Source organism: Stigmatopora nigra, chromosome 4 (genome assembly GCF_051989575.1).
Source record: "Stigmatopora nigra isolate UIUO_SnigA chromosome 4, RoL_Snig_1.1, whole genome shotgun sequence".
In the NCBI taxonomy this organism is placed as follows: Eukaryota; Metazoa; Chordata; class Actinopteri; order Syngnathiformes; family Syngnathidae; genus Stigmatopora; species Stigmatopora nigra.
In genome coordinates this window covers 5,303,369-5,323,255 of record NC_135511.1, presented here as the reverse complement: position 1 = coordinate 5,323,255, position 19,887 = coordinate 5,303,369, and the positions used below count along the sequence as shown (strand labels likewise).

Here is a 19,887-nt window from a genome sequence, read left to right as displayed (position 1 = left end):
GCCATTCCCAAGTAGCCTCAATCCCCACATGCAACTCCGCGCCAGGCAGCGACTCAGTCGAGCTTCCTCGCGTCACTATGCAACCTCTTTCCCCACTGAATAGGATGCTTCGCTTTCTCTAAAAAACAGTTTAAAGAGTGATGCAGGATAAGGGAAGAGTATATGCTGGGGGTTAATGTGCTTGTCGTACATGTTCAAACTCAATTCATGTTTTTCCTTTTTTTATCTACCGAGAGCTTCCTACATTGCCAGCTGGGGAAATTAGTAAAAGTGGAATTCAAATCAGCTCCATCAAAAAGGGGTTTGAACAGAATTTGAGAAGTTCGCCATCACCCATGTGGTCTATATTGTTGGGGAATAAATGAGATGTGTGCATGCAGGGAGGTTGCACGAAAAGTTTTTGATGTTCATAGAACCATGCACGCATGCATACTTAAATGTCAAATGTAAAGAGAGAACAAGCAAACTCCACACAGATGGACGTAACTTAGACTTGAACCCAGGACCCCAGAGCTGTGAGACCGACACGCTAACGACTCGCGTCAAAGGGCTGCCGGAGGTATTCATAACAATTAAAACAAAACAAAAAAAAAAAGAATATGGATACATTAGATTTTTCTTCAGCAAAAGGGGCACTCAGAGACAGGGATATGTACTAGCAAACGTGAAAGACTGACCAAGCCTGTGAAGGGGAATCAGCTGCCTCTCTATAGCTATCATATAGTAGAAAACTACAAGCTGGACAAAGACAGAAACGATGGAAAGAAAGTGCGAGTGATAAAAAATAAGTGGAATTATGAAGCAAAAGACAGTTGAGAGGGCCCTTCACATCTGCCGAGCTACAGTGACAGTGCCTGCTTTTGAAGCAGTAGGGTTAAAAAGTGAAGGCAGATCTTAGCATTCAATGTTGTTAAATGGTTCAGTGGTTTGACAGTGGCTGATGCTACACATAACGCTGCTCCCTCGGGAGCCCACATTCTCCCGGGCATGGCTCTTATCAAAATATACCTACCGCCGGGCTCCACTGCAGGAATCGACAATAACACAGTAGGGGAGGATGGTGAGATGTTAAGAGTCAGTGGATGCTTATGAAAAAAGAATCATTTTGTGTTACCATAGCCATAATTTTCTTGACAATTATGGGCGAGGGATACAGTATGGTAAAGTGTGAAAGCAGATTAGGCATTGCTGTTCGAAGTCTCTCAATAAGAGCAATGAGCATTTAGATGGTGAACATGGGGGTTCTCCATATTTTTGGGGGGAAAGAAAAGAAGGGGGTGGGTGATTAGACAAAACGTAATCCCAGCCGTATCCCTTAAAACGGCATTGCAACTGATGGTTCTACACACAGACGTATGCACTAACACCTGATATGAGCACAAACAAAACAGCACAACACAGGTCCCCTGTTCCCTTTGGAGCCGTGTTCTGCCTCCGGTGCTACATTTGACGGTTCGTTGAGCGGCACGTAGGTGTGTAGGCTCCACTACGTTACGTGATCAAACAGGCCGACTGATGCATGGCCAATTATCTTGGCTGGCTCCACTCATCTCACGTTTAAGCGGAGAGGAAGGCGAAAAACCAAAGCAAGAGGAATAGACAGAAGGAAAAGGCAAGGCAAGCCTGCCGGCGTGTTTATCCAAGAATGGCAGATGTAAAGATGCTTTTCCCACTGTTCCACAGGGAAACTGACATGTGCACAATTTTTGAAAAAGTAAACAATGCCTCACATGCTTTGGATTTTGTTTTGTGGCATAGCCTTACCGTCAGCAAGTCCTAAATAAGTCAATATGAAACAAACAAAAGGAATATGCAGGGAATTAAGTATCAAAAGTACACTTTTCTATAGTCCCAGGCAATGACGTGGGTGTCAATGCCATCATGCTGACATTTTGAATTTTCCACCAACCAAAAATCTGCTCAAATAAGAAATGCAGCACTTAGTTGTTCTCGCGTTTTCCATCTTTTAAGGCCGTAACATCACTCTGAAGAGCACTCTGATGTTGATTAGTAATTTGTATACGACTGAATCAAGTTGCGAAAAAATAAAGTTAACTTGTTAGCGTAATGGCAGTTTGACTTTGGATATGTTTATATACCAATTACTTTTGTAAGTAGAGGTGTGACTGTATGTTTATGTGTGTGTGTGTGTATGCATGTGTGTATGCATGTGTGTATGCATGTGTGTATGCGTGTGTATGCATGTGTGTATGCATGTGTGTATGTTTTATGTATGTATGTATGTATGTGTGCGTGCGTGCATGCATGCATGCATGCATGTACGTACGTACGTATGTATGCATGCACATACACATTATATATATATATATATATATATATATATATATATATATATATATATATATATATATATATATATATATATATATATATATATATATATATATATATATATATATATATATATATATATATATATATATATATATATATATATATATATATATATATATATATATATATATATATATATATATATATATATATATATATATATATATATATATATATATATATATATATATATATTTTTTTTTTTTATTTATTTATTTTTTTTATTTTTTTTTTTTAAAGGCCACACATAGGGAAACTCAAATATCAAGGAGGGAGCCGCAATATTTCCTGGCTGGCTGAAATTGGCCATGGGCACTCAATGCCAGCCAATGATTTAGGTAGGTATTTCAAGTGTTTAGAAGATGTCTAAGTCGAAGAAGCTTTGACCTTAAAGCTTGCACTATTCCTGTTCTAAGCGAACAGAGGACACTGACTAAAATTGGAAGGAGGAAAGTAATTACAATGGGAATAGTTACTGACAATTAGTTTGAAGGATCCTGGCTCAGGCCCTCACACGCGACAGCTGGAACGTGACGGAAAGACACGACAGAGGATAAAAAAACTTCAAAGGTAAACAATGATGGTAAAATCAACTCCAAAACAGCAAGCAAATAATGGAAACAGAAAAAGTGTTAAAAAAGTATTAAGGGGAAAATCAAACAACACTTACCGACTGTTGCTCGGGATTTGGAAGTATACTTTTTCATCCTGCTGCTGATTAAAGTGTTGTCTCTCAGGGCTGTTTCACATTCTTTGTCCATCAGTGAGGACAATTCAGTAGCCATGGGGCGGAGATAGGATGCATTTAGGAAGCCCAAGATAACATTTGGCTCGAATACTCTGGGAAGGGCTTGGAGGTCTTCTCTAAGGGTCCGAGTGAAAGTTGGGATCACAGAGCGGAAGGCCATAGTCACTCTGTCAAAGCTGCTTATGCCAGGTGGATTGGAGCACATGGCAGAGTGCAGAAGAGCTAGTGTAGCTTGGCCTCTAAGTCCCTGGTTTTGAAAAATAACAAAAATGCTCCATATAGTTATTCACAACACTGCAAAAGCCTTTTATATTAATCATATAAAACCAATAATTTGTGTGGCCAGTGAAAATAAATCATGACTTACTTTCATGTTTTTTTTATGTGCTAAACATGAATTTAAATAGTTTCCGTAGTCCAAAAAGAAAGTTTCAGAGTAAACACAATCAGACACCTCTTTTCCCTTATCAAAAACATTTCAAATAAATGTTACAATAAATTAATTTGAAAACTTAAATGGAAGACACAATAGACGGCTGGAGGAAATCACTACTATAACCCAGAGGTGGGCTAACAGGTTCTCAAAGGCTGCTGTGGGAGCAGGATTTGGTCCAACCGACCCACCCCAGACAGCTTAACCAATGAGATTTCTGAGGAAACAAGAAGCACTTGAGTGCAATTCACTGATCGCACGTGTAAGACACACTATTGCTTAATAGGTGTCCTTTTGATGGGTTGGAATGAAAACCTACTCCCATTACGGTCACTTGTGGAATAGTCGGCCCACCCCTGATGTAACCTGTGGCAAAATTGAGTTTGTCACCCCTGCTTTAGAGCAGATTAATTTCAATGAATTGTCACAAAACCTTGTGAGTGAAGGCTCCTAAATGAATGTTTCAAATGACATTTACCTGGTAATGAGTGAGTACTTCACACTCAGGGTACAAGAAGCACAACTGCTGTAGGCAGTGGACTCGTTGAGTTGTGGACAAGGAAGACATTCTGCCACTTCCAGAAGAGAGTTGCTCCAAAATATAACAGCGAAGCTGAAGACGGACATCATCCCATGCTACTTGGATCTTAACCAAAAATAAAAAATAAAAAATTCAAAGAAAAAACATTAATACAATTTATTTTAATAAGATTATTATTATAAATGGAAATGTAGATTATGTATTTTATCTTTAAATATGTCTCACCTCCAATGAAGAGTCATCTTTAATAGTATTTATCATGGCAAAGGAAGAAGCAAGGAGTTGATGAAAATAAGGGGTGGAGAAAGATGGAGTACAAGGGAAGCAAACACCACTTTGGGAAGAGAGGTTGACTAATAAGTGCAGTGTTGCATCCTCTCTTCCTTCGTCTGTTGATCTCAGGTAATTTTGCTATAAAAAACAGTAAAGTTACTGAAACAAAATGATAAATATATTAAGGGAATCCAAGGTTGTTTTCATGACTTTCATGTTTAGACTTAAATCTCTCCAAATGTGGATTTTTACTACAGTATACTAAAACCACTAAGAATAGAGCAAAACATGATTTATATTTTTAGAAGAATTAAACAAGTTCATTTACAATATATAGATTTTTTTCAGTTAAATTCATCATTAGTAGATTCTCATTCTCATCACTCAATGTCAGTGCTGTAATTACCACAGAATTGAAGAAGGTCATAAGCTCCTGATGTCCTGCACTAACAGGGCTCACATCGTTGACCATTTTGAGATTGAACCACTCCTGGAATTCTGTTTGGCTTGGTGGATGATCTCCTGTACGAGAATCTCCCATTTTGTCCTGAAGTTCCTGCAGATGCTGTTCAATACTGAGGGACACCAATAAATTCCATAACTGAATGGGCAAAAACAGTAAATCTATCCATTATAGTAAAAACAGCACAACTGACAGCGCACCAAACGCTATCTTCTTCAGAAAATAACAAAACATGCATGTACGCTGATGAGACACTTCAACTTGTCCGTAGGTACTAGGATGCATGTGAATGGTTGTTTGCTTCATTGTGCATTACGATTGACTGGCAACCAATTCAGCGTATACCATGCCTACTGCAAAGAGTAAACTGGGATTGCGTCCACCATACCTGTGAGATTTACAGGGAAAAGTGGCATGCAAAATTAATGAATAACTTAAAAAGAGTAGTTCAGAACATGGAATACTATATTACTTTCACAATACACTAGTGTGTCTCGAGATTTTTTAATTAATTTAGTTTTAATACATAAAATTTAGTCATATTAATCACCATATCATGTAATAACCAGTACACTAAATACATAAAACTTCAAACGATACCAGACCATAGATATAATGATTTTTATTTTCATGACTCTGGACAGAAATATTGTTCAACCAACATCCCGCAATTCAATTTTTTCCACCGTATTTGTTAGTGCATATTTTTTGTTTGTTTTTATGCTGACTAATTAACACTTCAAGTCTAATACATTAAGCCTAGTATAAGGTGATAATGTAATTCACAAAAACCATAAATCTTTTTAATCCACCTGTGTCTTAGTGTGTGTCACTGTGAGAGTCACAAGGAACAGGCACATTTCCCAATCAGATCGCTCATACCCCAACTGTGGGTCTATAAACTGCCTTCTGCCTGATTCTGAGCCATTAACACATCCAGATGTCTTACAATGACAACACATTAAATAAGTGTTCAAGCTGACACACTTTCATTTCCGAGAGGGAAAATTGCATGTGAATAAAATGTTATAGACTGGTCCAAACGTCTGTGCGGGAGAATCAATGTTGCCAGTTTAATGACCACTTCCTCATGCTAAACCATGTTAAAAACAGGTCTGATTGTGTATTCTTTGTAAATAGCAGTTTGGACCAAGTTGGTGTTATCATGTTATTATGATTCAATTTATGGATCTACATGAATCATATTGTGTGACATAGCGGGAGAGCAGTGCACCATCAACACAGAGGATAGATAGTGGGATGGGGCGCTCCTGACCTCGACTCTCGATATTGTGAATCAGTGAGCCGGATACTTTGAAGACCTCCTCAACTCGACAAGATGCTTTCCAAAGAGGAAGCATAGCATGGGGACACTGAGGCGGATTTTCGGATCTCTATGGTTGAAGTGACTGAGGTAGTTTAAAAAGTCCTTGGTGGCAAGACCCCGGGGGTGTATGAGATGAGCCTGGAGTTGCTAAAATCTATGGATGTTGTGGGGTTGGTTTGGTTGGCATGCCTCTGCAAAATCCTGTGGACATCGGGGACAGTGGATCTGAATCGGCAGACCAGGGTGGGGGTTCCCTTTTTTAAAAATGAGGACCAGAGGTTGTGTTTCAATTATAGGGAAATCTAACTCCTCGGCCTCCCTAGGAAGGTTTATTCAGGGATACTAAAGTAGAGGGTCTGCTGGGAATTCAAATCTCGGATTCACTAGGAACAGTGTATTTTTTCTTCTGGCCGTGGAAGAGTGGATCTTGATACCCTTAACATGGTTCATTGCAGGAAAAGGGAGTTCACCCAACCAGTGTTGGAAAGTCTATGTAACAACTTGTACATTAGACAAGCCATTTTACAAATTAAAATATGATAAAAATTCAATCATTTAAAAAAAGTGTTACAATGGTTTTCATTCAAAGATCTCAATGATTTTTCATCGAGTGATTCAATGGTATTGCATGTCATCCTTGAGGACTACACGGTTTTAATTTATGAATGTATTTTATATAAAATGTATTTAAAAATGTCAAAATTCATGTTGAAACTCGCAGGCTGGAGACATGGGACCCTGCACTCACCTCAGTGCCGAAGCAGAATGAAATTAAGGGAAAGCACCAGGCGGACACCCCCAGCAGCCTTACCCGAATTAGAGGTCTCTGGCCGAACATATAACGGCCAGATGGCGCGGGGGAGCGAAGCGGACATTGGATTTCCTTTTGCGATCACTAGGTGAACGCTGTTGGCCTTATATATGTATGGCCTCACATTCCTCGAAATTAATGTATTGATTATAATGCGTTCGGCCATGTAGGATTATTGATATAACTATCATAGAATAAGAACTTTGCATGCAGGATTAAAATAAATATTTTAAAAATGCACTGGTGACATCTCTACCTAATGCATTGTTCTCCAAAGACTTAAGCACAGAAGCTGATATTTGTTTATTGTCTATGTTCTGGGCTCTACACCAGGGCTTTAAACAGACAGCAGGTTCAAAATGGCTTCCCATCTGTGGCACACTTATAACTAACTTGAAGTTCATGAATAGAGTAGAATATTGTCTTTATCGGCAGTACATGTTAAAAAATATGATTCAGTTATGAGTTTAAAAACAATACTAAAGACAGCTGGACGACTTCTAGCTTGCTAGTCTGAGGTTCTTACATAAAAGACCAAGTGACTTTAAGTAATAAAGACAATAGTAAGACTTTCAAGAGAACAATGAAGATACGTCTGGCAACGTAACAATTTCCACTGCAAATAGACCATTACATCTAATATTAGGGGCTAGTGTCAGACCAACAACAATCTCTTCTGGAAGACAACATAATCAGCTACCACCATGAAACAATCATAACTGGATGAGTACCAGAGTGGGGTAGAGTAGCTAAAAATATTACTCAATTCAGACTAGCGTACTTGAAAGTAATATTCAAGTAAAAGTAGACAAAAAATGTCCTCAAGCACAAGAATTAAAAATATTCAATGAAAAGAATACTCAAGTAATAAGTAAAAGCTTACACCATCTGATTTTCTTTAAACAAAGGTTGTTGTTTTTTCTCAACATATTTCCTCCTGTGAAATTAAATTAACACTGGAAGAGAGATTGAAATCAGCAATGTAGCGGAGTAGGTCTAGGTTGGCTGCGTTCTCAACGTCGGCGGTATTCTCAAGCTTACTATTCAATCTGACTGTCATGTTCTGCAGCCTAAGGTGACTCATTTATTTTCAGCAGCTGATTAAGACAAGGAGGCGGGGAGAGGCTGTGCAACACACCTGCAGCAAATTGGTGGATCAGGTATTTAAGAATGCCAGCCACAACAAGCGTTTTGTCATAGTATTGCCTGACTTGCCCTTGCTTGCTGCCGTGTTTGCATGACAATCCTCTGAGGTCTCCTACAATTTGGAAGTTTGTATTTTGTGTTATTTTGTACTTTGCATCCTTAGTTGTACTTGTTGGTCACGCTTTTGTTGTCACTTTTAATACTGCCACTTTTTTTGGGATGCTCCATTTGTTAATAAACATTAGTTTTATAATTTAGTATTGTCTAAATTACTTTTCTGAGTTGTGTTTCATTTGACCTTACAACAGCTTGCCGTTCAAAACACTGACACATTTCACCTCCTGTGAAAGGTCTATGACATTCTGGATGTATTCGTAGGCTTGACACAGAAGTCTCCTTCTGGATGGTCTGACCCCATGGGGTTGACACAATAACCGCGATACAAAGAAAATTTAACACTAATCAAATGTAAAACTTTTGTTCACTTTTGAAATAAAGTTCTGATATCAATGACATCTTTGACAACTTTATAATTTCATGAACAGATCATATTTTGATTTCCTTTTTTCATGAGCATGTTGAAAAAAGTTAAAAGATAAATTAACAAAACTTAAATGTAAATATATTTTATTTCGTGGTAAAACAACAAAAGATAAAGGTTGCTCTTAACCATCGTTTATTCAATAGTGCCTGACGAAGTAGTCACAATGGGATGTACAGACCGCCGGCACGTTTCTGTAGAAGTTTCAGGAGTTATGTGATTGAGCCTGAATTTGCACACTCATGAGAGCCCTTGTGATTTCCTCTGCCTGATTGCCATAGACATTGGCAAACGGTAGAGCTTGATTGCTCAGAGATTTTCGTAGTGAAGTTGCAGATGCAGCACAGCTGTTCCCAGTATAAATTTGGCATTAAAGTAATGTTTCTTCTTCAAATTATATCCAGTTAAAGATAATACATATGGCATAGTAAGAACATCAAAAAGTTAAATTAATGTAACCGAGTTAAATGGTATTACTCAGCGTTGATGACTACAGTCTAATTCTGAACAGGGATCAATCACATGGCAAGTGTTTAACGTGCAGGTTGAAAGAGCGGATGAATGGGCCCAAGGCAGGGAATCAGGCAACATAGGAAGGGGTAGTATTAACATGTGTACTCTTAATAACATCGTTTACTTCACTAAAAAATAAATCTTAATACAAAACTATATGGGATAGGTATCAAAGTAACAACAAAGCAATACCAAATTTGCTTAGGGAAAACACAAAGAGCATAATGAAGATTTGGACGCGGGCATAACAAATACAAATTCATTCAACTCAACGCAGACACTGACAAAAGGTTTAAATCAGCAGTCTCACACTGGTCCTCAAAGGGCTCCAGGGGGTGCAGGTTTTCATTCAAACCGAACAAGCGGACACTTTTTGCAAGTGTAATCAGTTGATAGCAGCCAGGTGCTACTTATTTTAGAAGACCCACCTCATTGGTTAATCCCTCGACACTGGATCGGTTGAAACAAAGACCAGGACCCACTGAGGCCCTTTGCGAAATTGTCTTGAGAACCTTGGTTTAAATAGACAGAGATGCATTGACCAGTCGATCAGAACCAGGTGGGTGGCACAAGAGGCAACGAATAAGGGAAGACAGCAAGGGTAAGCAAAAACTGGTGAAATCAATAGGCAATTCACATACAGGGAAAAATCCAAATAAACACTAAAAGAACCTAAACCCAACAGCAAGATCGACCCCCACATCTCTACTGTGGTGAGTTTATATATGTTACAAGTTTATACTCTTTATTTGCCTGAGACCTCTCAGCCAACATACAACATATCCAAAGCATTGGTTGTCAGCCAATCACAGGCCATAATGAGACAAACAACCAGTATCACTCACACCTACGGATAATTTAGTGTTCAACCAGTTTTTGTTTTTGGAGATGTGGCAGGAGACTAGAACACTCAGAGAAACCCCACACAAGCATGGGGAGAACATGTAAACTTCACACAGGAAGCCACCAGGAATTCAACCTTCAATCTCGGAATTATGAGGCAAAGACTTTAACTATGCTGCCACTTAAAAAAATAGCTTTTATGTATGGTCATAAAAACTTGAGTAACATTCAACTAGTTTCATCTATTGAATGCATGTGACTTTTCTATTTCTATGTTCAGTTCTTAGCTGTACAATTTTCTGTACTTTCTGCTCGACCCTCATTTCTTCAATGCATTGGAACATTTCGATTACCCCTCCTTTACAGACAAGCTGTAAGTTATCTACTCAATGCGGATAGTCTGTGTCAGGAAGTCCATCCAGCTCTCCACAATGTTGTGACCTTTGTATCGCTGGTGAGAAAGCTACCTGAAGCCTAATCAACTTGGTCGGATTAGCTCTCATCCCCACAACTTCCCTTGGTAGAAGCTCAGACACTCGGAAAGGGGACATAAAGGGAATGTAAGAAAGAGGAAGGTATGAAAAAAATAAGACCAAAACAAAGTAGCAGCAGTAAATAAAACTATTCAACTGTTCCGGTAAGGATGACAATCACACGTGATGGCAACAAGGCGGAAGCTGAACTTGACAAAAGATCTCACGGGGGAAAGGAAAATTGATTCTTTTTGGCCTCTTGACGAACAGGGTGGTCATCTCCTTGCCCTTACTCTGTTTAAGAGCAACATAATTGTTTTTCACACCGGCCTTGTTCGACAGTTAACACATACACCACTCCTGCCACTGTCTTCCTTAACCCTAAACACCAATGCAATAGAAAGGCAGTGAGGAGGGAGGTCTTTTATTAGATATGATGGCACATTTCACAGCTCCCTGATTTACAGAAACCCAATCCCATGATTAGTCAGCGCTTTGACGCTATCTTAAGTTCCTTGTCAGAATTAATTTAGTGTGGGTGGGCTGCCGTGGTGATATCTGTCGCGCTCTGCTCTCCAATGCTTCTCTATAAGGAGTGGGAGGGTGTGGATGGGGCCATACCAAGATCATTTTCAAATACTTAGGCGCAAATCCAGTCACTGCCAAAAGAGCTACATATCGCCTTAATCAAAGGATGCCATTCTGTAACGGAAATAGGAGGAACTAAGCTTGAATGAACACATTGAAACCATATCTCTGAGTGGACTGTCCTGAGCCCACTTAGTGCCCTCACCTCTCAGCCTCCAAGGCCACCTGAGAACCGATAAGACTGATCTTGAACACAACAGCCAGAAGACAAAAAATCTTTAGCTAGCACACAATGGGGAAACACTAACTATGAGAAGCACATGATACTTCCCAACACAATCTTGCAATTTGAGAGTGGAAGGCAAGCAAAAAGGGGCACTTTAACTTACCGTAATTTTCATGGCCATTGCTAAAAATTAGTTAGCCGCCACACCCACACAAAGCTACACAAAGTACTATCTGATGAAAGCTAATGCATTACAGCATTTCACTTGGATTGAACCAGCCCCGTTGTCAGCCTATCTTAATCTCCTTCAATTAGGGAGCAGCTCTTGGGCAGATTTGGGAAATTTGAGAACTTGGAGCGAAACAGTCACTAGTAATCAGGTTGGAGGCCTTCACATGGGCAACCAAGCTCTGTTTTCACTTTCTTTCAGATATCCATGCCTCCCCTACACTTCCGTAATTTATCCTAACTAACGATAAGCCAATTAGGTGGCAGTGGATGTTATTCAGCCCACCCTAGTTGAAGCAAAAATGTTATCCAGGAAAGAGTCTGACATGAAGCAAGCAGCCTGACAAAGACGCTGACCAGTGGACCCCTATTGCGTGCAAAGGATTGCCTTATTTTTAGCCCCATTCTCCATTATCTAGATGCTTTGTTCTCATAATGGTTATCCCTCACCCATCTGCAGGAACACAAAATAACCCTTTAATGCTTAGAAAGCAGAAAAATGGTCCGGCCTTCAGTAATAAGCCTTGAATTACCTACCCAAGGGTTTTCGTTTCAAGATGTGGAATCTTCAATTATTATGTTCCCATTTAGAAGGGGTAAGGAAAGAAAGAGAGAAGGAAGGTGAGAAAAATCGAGACATTAAGGTGCCAGAGTGAGTCTTTGTTCACTTGCTACATTTAGCCCGTCCTTCATCATCTGTCCTCACACCTATGACGCCTCAAACGATAAAAGACCTGAAATATAGATTTATCCTTTTGGTACCCGTGTATTCTTTTAATCAATCAATTTGTGCAATTTGTGCAACCATCGACTAATATTTCGATCTCTATTCTCTGTAACCTGTTGAAGCTTAATTGTTTAAAATTATATTTTTTCATCCCACTGTAATTTATGAGTACAGACTCTCTCCTACTTACGAACATTCAACTTACGAACAAACGGTATATACGAACATGTCTGCAAATTGTGTTTATGTCAAAAAATGTTCATAAGTTCGATTTTGTATTGCGCGCCTTTTTCTGAGTAGTGCTTCTTTCCGCCGCTAATACGGACGCCTGGCGCTGTGAGAGCTCAGCTGACCCAGCATATACCTTCCTCTGCAGTGTGGAAGTGCGTGACGTATCTCCAGTAAGCAAAGAACCTTTTTTCATTTTTATCATTAAATATCTTGTGCATACATTATTAAATATGATTGGTGAAAAGCGAAAGGCTTCTAGTGAGGGAGTTGCAAGGAATGGCAAGCCATTTCATTTGAAACAAAAGTGGCAAGAATAAAGAAGCTTGATGTGCGTGAGAAAGTGGTGAGCGTTGCACGGGAATACAACTTGAATCGTTCGACCGTCAGTACCATTTATAAACAGAAAAATCAGGCAGCAGGACCCAAATATTGAACGTTGCACAAAGGTTGCAAATCAATTGAATGATGCCATATCGTGCTACCACATCATTTATGATGAACAAAAAAGAAGAAAACTGCAATCGTCATTAGATAGATTCTTTCGGCCAGTTTCTCGTAAATCTCTCTCCATCTCTCTAATGTATGTATACAGTACTGTATGTATTCTCTCCATTTTATTAAATGTTTTTTTCATTACAAACCAATGCTGGTTACTTATACAAGCCTTAAACATACAAATGCACATATATAAACCTTCAATATACTTATATAGGCCTTAAACATAAATTATAATACAAACTATAGCACTGAATTAACTTCAATTTTAACAATTTCAACTTATGAACACTTTCAACTTATGAACAAGCGCTCGGAACCTATCTCCTTCATAAGTAGGGGAACGTCTGTATTGCCTCAGACATAGTGTCAAAAAAGGGGTTTGTCAAACAATAGCACACAATCTTTGTTACCTGTGTTCAAAGTAGGGATACAGTGAATTGTCATGTTTCATTGTCATTGACAACAACAGATAATTCGGCGCATGCCTTCTCAGTTAAAATAAATTGCATGCATATCGCCTTAAATAGTCACCAATGAGTTAAATGTACTTAAGGACGCAGTGATTTTTCCCCAGTGAATAATGCCAACCAAACTTGTAATCTCTGAAGAACCATCTGTTCCTTTCTAATTTGTCTTGTATAAACTAAAATGGCAGTCAGTAAAACCACCAAAACAGAAAGTAGAGAAGAACCAAGTATGTAAATAAATCTGGGCCACACATTTTGAATCCTCAAGAACATTTTTTCCAGCACTAAAATTCAAACTGAAAATAGCGGGTGAGCGGGTGAATGGCTGATTGATTGAGTGAGTGAGCGAACGAACGAATGAACGTGAGGCTAAAAAAGAAATTGGAGTTTTGGAGATTTACTTCCATAACTAAATTGTATAGCCTTATCTCATTTTCTGAACCGCTTTATTCTTACTAGAGTCATGGGAAAGGCTTGATCCTAACCCACCTGACTTTGGCTAGCCAATCGAAGGGCACAAGGAGACAAACAACCATTCACACTTGCACGCATACATAGAGGCAATTTAGAGTGTCGAATCAGTCTACATGCATGTCTTTGGAATGTGGGAGGAAACCAGAGTACCCGGAGAGAACCCACCCAGGCCCAGGTAGAACGTGCAAACTCCACACAGGTGGACGGACCCGCATTAGAAACGAGGTCCCCCACTGTGAACCTAACCTGCTAACCACTCAGCTGCCGGGCTACTTCTATAGTTTACTTTCAAAAGTGAAAGTAGTAGATAAAGTTAGATATTTAAGATGCATTCAACAGGTTGGAAATAATTGATAGACATAAAAAATAAATCCAAGCAATCAACTGAACTTGTGACCTTGCTTTGGTTGGTTTTGTGTTAGTAATGCACTTCAAATATGAGATGCATCTATTGTAGTAACTAGTGAGAATAGACCAGAGGAACCATTTTCCACATTCCATGTGATGAACAGCTGTTTAGCCTTGTCCTTATTGTGAACAATTCAATACAATTGTGTCATTCTGTCAGACAACAATTTCCGTGTTAAAAAGCTTTGCATTCCAGTGCCAAAGAAATAAATATATTTTTTATCTTGAACGTGATGATCATGATTGTTAACCACAAAAGATGCCAATTTGTTGCTTCGAATCTTCTGGAACAACACCAAAGAAGAAAAAGACAATACAACACGCTTGCATATTTGAAAAAGACAGTACATCTAATGCTTTAGCGCTGGAATCACTATCTCTGGCTTAACAGACGAACAAAGACAGTTGTTTATCTTTGCTAATTATTCAGGTCATTCACAAAGGAGTAGATAAAACATGCATATCTAGATGATGTCCCTTTTTAAGTGCTTAAGTAATTGCATTTGATAAATGGGCAAGGGCAGTGCTTCTCCATAAACCGCAGTTATTTGTGAATTCAAAAATATAAATTATAGCTATTAACCTTTTATAGGGATCTAATATAACCACTGGATTGCCTATTTTCCTGAATTAGTCCAAATCAATCCAGCTACAATGGGTTTGTTTTGCAAGTATTATATTTTTGTTTTTTATAACGATAGATGTCTGTCATTGTTCATTTAATTATATGTATGATACTAGTTCTTGGGCGGGCCAGTGAAGTGGCAGGTTAGCGCGTCGGCCTCACAGCTCTGGGGTCCTGGGTTCAAATCCAAGTCATGTCCATCTGTGTGGAGTTTGCATGTTCTCCACGGGCCTGTGTGGGTTTCCTAAGGGTATTACGGTTTCCCCCCACATTCCAAACACATGCATGGTAGGCTGATTGAACACTCTAAATTACCCCTAGGTATGGGTGTGTGTGCATGCTTGTCCGTCTCCTTGTACAGGGGGTAGCCTGCCTCTGGCCCGGAGTCACCTAGGATAGGCTCCAGCATCCTCCGCAACCCTAATGAGTATAGAGCGGTTCAGAAAATGAGATGAAATGAGATGAGTATTAGTTATTTAAAAAAAAAAAAGTATTTTTATTCATTCATTTTCCATACCGCTTATTCTCACAAAGGTCACTTGTGGTGCTGAAGCCTATTTTAGCAAACTGTGGGCACCAGGCTGGGAATATCCTGAACTGGTGTCCAGTCAATCACAGGGCACAAAAAGACAACAATTTACGCTCACACTCATACCTAGGGACAATTTAGAGTGTTCAACCACCCTACCTTGCATGTTTTTGGGATGTGGTAGGAAACCGGGATACCCATAAAAAACCCACGAAAGCCAAGAGAACATTTTATTATTTTTTTTTTTTAAAGTTTGGTGTGAATCTCATTGGTGCGACTGTAACCATTGACTGCCAAAGTCAAAACCGGATTGGCATCTTGCACTGCCAAGGACCCTTAAATAGGGCCATTGACGGCCATTACCACAAAGCTTATATGAATTGTACGTCTGGTAGCCTGGCGGCCAATAAGTTAAATGAAATGAATTTTTAATGAAACTGCATTGTTCGTTTTATTTTTTTAAATAGCTTCAATAAAAATGATACTACTAATTAACCATTTTTATTCACAATGTTTATCAGTATTATAATTACAAACAAAACGTTTTTTAGTCATTTTAATTAGTTAATTCTGTCAATATTCTCATTAATAGTCATCTTATAGTGTATTATTGGTACAATAACAACAATTCAGGGTATCCCTGCCAACTGCCCATAGAAGCCTGGAGTCCACATGGACATTGCATTTTGGGGCAAATTCTAATTTTATTTAAGTGACCAAAAATTTACTAATAACGGGTAATCCAACGATTTACCACTGACCAGTTGGCGTTGAGTTTCAATTTTTCTTCTGTGTCTTTGATGAGCTGCTCAAAGTCCAGTTCATTGGAAATTGCAGGGACCAACAGCTCAACAAAGGCTTGGTCTTGGGGAAATTCCTCTGGCCATTCCATTCTATTTTACAGACACAAACAAAATATATATGTTATCAGTAATGCATGCCTCGGTTATACCGCAAAAGTTGTCAAAGACATATGCAAAAGCTCTCAGGATTAAATCAACTGCGTAGCTTGGCGAGCCGTGGAGTGTGGTACATCATGGATGCCTTTCAAAAAACACTTATCTCCAATCATACAAGACATGGGCAGACCAGAGTCATTTAAGAGCTTCCAAAATCAATCGCATCCGAAACAAATGGAAGGTTATCCCTGCCCAAATAAGATCCTTTTCAGCCAGATGAACCTTTATTAGAATGTATTGGTTCTTTTTCCACCCATTGACACTAGAGTGAGTTAAAAACAACACCCAAAATAATGAGATGCTCTTCAGTTGAACCCTTAAATAAACAGCCCATCTCCTCATGCCTGTGCTAGCGTTGAGGACAACAACCCCCTCATCCCTGCGGTGCTTAGCGTTCCTGCTAAAAAGCCAATCCCCCACCTGTGTAGCATCACTGGTTCTCACATCAACATTGTTATTAAGCAGAGTCAAGTGGAAGGTAATGGAGAGTGTCTGTGTCAATTTGGCTCTCTCACACTCTGCCTGCCGCTCGGTCCGCCGTCATATGCTCTGATTTTAATAATCCCTGTCAAACGGCAAACAGCTCGCCATACTACACACAGCTTCCTCGCTGCTGCTCACACTCGATGCCACTCTTCCTGACAAGGAAGACAGGAAGCTCAACATTCATTTAGCCAGCACAAAGGGAGGCCTGTCCAAGTGGACAAACATTATTTTCCCCCACAATGACAGCACCACCAGTTAAGCTTGTCTTTTATTGTTTTGTCTTCTCTTCTTCTCTTTGTCATCATAATGCGTCTGCACCAGCACCCAAAAGGAAGTCTGCAAGCAACTATTGCTTAAGGATAAGGAAATCCAGTACATTCATGATAGAGTCTGAATTGAATATTAGGAACCGTAAAACCTCTATTCATTGGACCCAGACCTAAAGGTAAAGTAAAGAACAAAGTGAGCGTAAGGTTCATCGCCTCCCTCATCTTAGGAAATCCATCCTCTCACTGGTATAAGACTTCCTCACCCCAAAAAATAGCCACGCGGTTAGTCATTTAGATATCAACTGAAGTGTGATAGACTGCATAGCAGTAAATTGGAATATTATTTCAGTCTTTATTAGAAACCAAAAAGTCACAAATGAAACTCAAACATACAGAAATTGAAAAAGCAAACGGGTAAAAAAGAAGTCAGATTAGACAACACTGTGGTACAGAGAACAAAGGACTAACAAAGACTGAAAAAAACAGGGAAATAAAGACAAACCAACTGAGGAAAAAACTGTGAACATCAGCCCAAACAGCCGCGGGTAAGCTTATTGGTTAAAACAGGTGAACTACATTAAAAAGACATTACATTTTAGATGAAACTTTTTTCAAAAATATATAAAGCACCTGTATTGGGCATATTATCATGCATGCGTACCTAATGAAGTGTCCTGTTAATCTCGACAGAACACAGGGTCTCATTAGTAGAGCACTTAAAAACATGCACCTGTCTTCTTGGTATCATTAACTCCTTACAAAGCAGATGTTGAAGGTGCCCCAGTGTGTTTCCCAGTGCTGCTACTGGGACAGCTGAAGCTAACATTTGCCTGCCTGACACATCAACTCGACAGCTATTAGAGCATGGACCAACAAACACACATGTTATACAAAAACCATCATCCCATCTCTCTTTCTTGCAACACAGCCTGGCTAATGCACAAGCCCATTTGCAGGAATGAGTTTGTGCTGAAATATTTAGCAGTGCATCCCCCAGGCTGCCACTTTAAAGCCACTTAAAGCATGTCGAGCCAATGTCAACATTGTTTTAAAAGGCGTACCTAAAACAGCTGTAATACAACATCATACATTAAACGGGTGTACATGAGATCAACACAATAATAGTTAGATCTATTTCATGCTAAGCCATGGGGTTGTATGTATTGAGTTGCTTTTTTTCACCCTGGTTTAACATACTCCTAGAACAAGTTAAATGTTTTGCACCACTAAAGAATTGGCCCCATTTACCCTGAAAATGAAGGAGCCACCATCAGTCGAAGAAAGTAAAAGCATGATTATTCAATTGTATTGGGGATACATCAGCAACAAACATTCGGATAAACAGTCGAGCATACGAGCATAAGTCCAGCCAACCACATTGTTTTGTGTGACCCTCAAAAGTAAATTATGTGGGCTAGGTACTAAATGTTTCTTGCTAAAATAACATTGAAATTATGTTTCTGCAAAAAGATTGAGGATTACATGAAAGAAAAAAAATGTTACAGCCCACCTCTCCTTTTTTAAATTTTAAGTTTAGATTTTTATTCATTCATTCATTTTTTGAACCACTTTATCCTCACTAGGGTCGCAGGGAGAGCTGGAGCCTATCCCAGCTGACTTTGTGCATGAGGCAAGGTCACCCTGAATTGGTGGCCAGCCCATCACAGAGAGGAGATGGAAAACCATTCACACTCACACTCATATCTAGGGACAATTTAGAGTGTTATACAGCCTACCACACATCTTTTTTGAATATGGGACAAAACCAGAGTACCCAGAGAAAACCCACAAAAGCCAGGGGAAAACATGCAAATTCCACACAGGAGGACCAACTGGATTTGAACCCAGGACCCATAACTGTGAGGCCGACACACTACGCACTTATCCAGCCACCAGGTCACCAGAAATAAATATACAAGAGAATGCTTTTATCATGATGCTTAAAATGAAGATTTGGACAAAATTATGGTCAACAATGTCTCTAAAGAATTAATCGATAATCAAGAGGGTTGTCAATTAATATACTGACCCACTTGTTCTCGGTTAGTCAATTGATTTTGTGTAAACCAAGTTAAAACACATTGGCCCGTCAAACAAAACCATGAATACAATATGTTGGATGACAAACATGAGTTTGACACCTCTGCATTACATTGTGCAAGATTAATTTTGTTATACTGACAAGATAATAAGTCACCTGCATCTCTTCGCCTTTTTGTACAAATTAAAAAATGCAATCTTTTTTTTTTCAAACAAGCTACTCCAATAATTAGTGTGATACCTTTCAAAACATTCTTGATAACAACTGACCAGCTCTTAATTGTATTTGTTGTTACACTGCTGATATTATTAGGGGGAATAATCCTTACCTCAAAACGTTCTTTATGAACCCTTATTGATGAACTTTGAATCCAAACTGTGACATACAAGCAATATCATGATCAATCATTTTAGGGAGAAAACAAATCAGTGAAGTGCATGTGTGCGTTCATGTTATACAGAAAAGATGCAAACCCTTGCCATAAGCAACCATAACTCTATTTGTTGGATTTAAAGAAGTCAGTCGTTAGATAATTTACTGTTTGTTATGAAAGTATTTGCTAAGGAATGGAAAGAACATCGATACTGAATTTTCAAGGAGAATTAGATCACGCTCGTCTATTTTTGTTAATTTCCGACATTTATGCGTCCGTGACAACAACCCG

At 39.1% G+C, this 19,887-nt stretch overlaps 1 protein-coding gene across 3 annotated transcripts in view; it reads right to left on the bottom strand.

Annotated features, from left to right (window-relative positions):
* LOC144195673 (uncharacterized protein KIAA0825-like) overlaps positions 1-19,881 on the bottom strand; it is a 112,399-nt gene extending 92,518 nt beyond the window's left edge. For 2 of the 3 annotated variants that reach the window (XM_077715471.1, XM_077715473.1), the window contains exons 1-6: positions 19,552-19,881; positions 16,230-16,361; positions 4,757-4,925; positions 4,303-4,488; positions 4,015-4,182; positions 3,026-3,350 (exon numbers count right to left, since the gene is read on the bottom strand). In XM_077715471.1, the coding sequence (XP_077571597.1) occupies positions 3,026-3,350; positions 4,015-4,182; positions 4,303-4,488; positions 4,757-4,925; positions 16,230-16,360 (979 nt within the window). In that variant the 5' untranslated portion in view covers position 16,361; positions 19,552-19,881. Of the gene's footprint in view, positions 1-3,025; positions 3,351-4,014; positions 4,183-4,302; positions 4,489-4,756; positions 4,926-7,834; positions 8,000-16,229; positions 16,362-19,551 lie in introns of those variants that run through there. The other variant, XM_077715472.1, reaches the window with a different exon arrangement.
* Between the last annotated feature and the right edge of the window lie 6 nt (positions 19,882-19,887).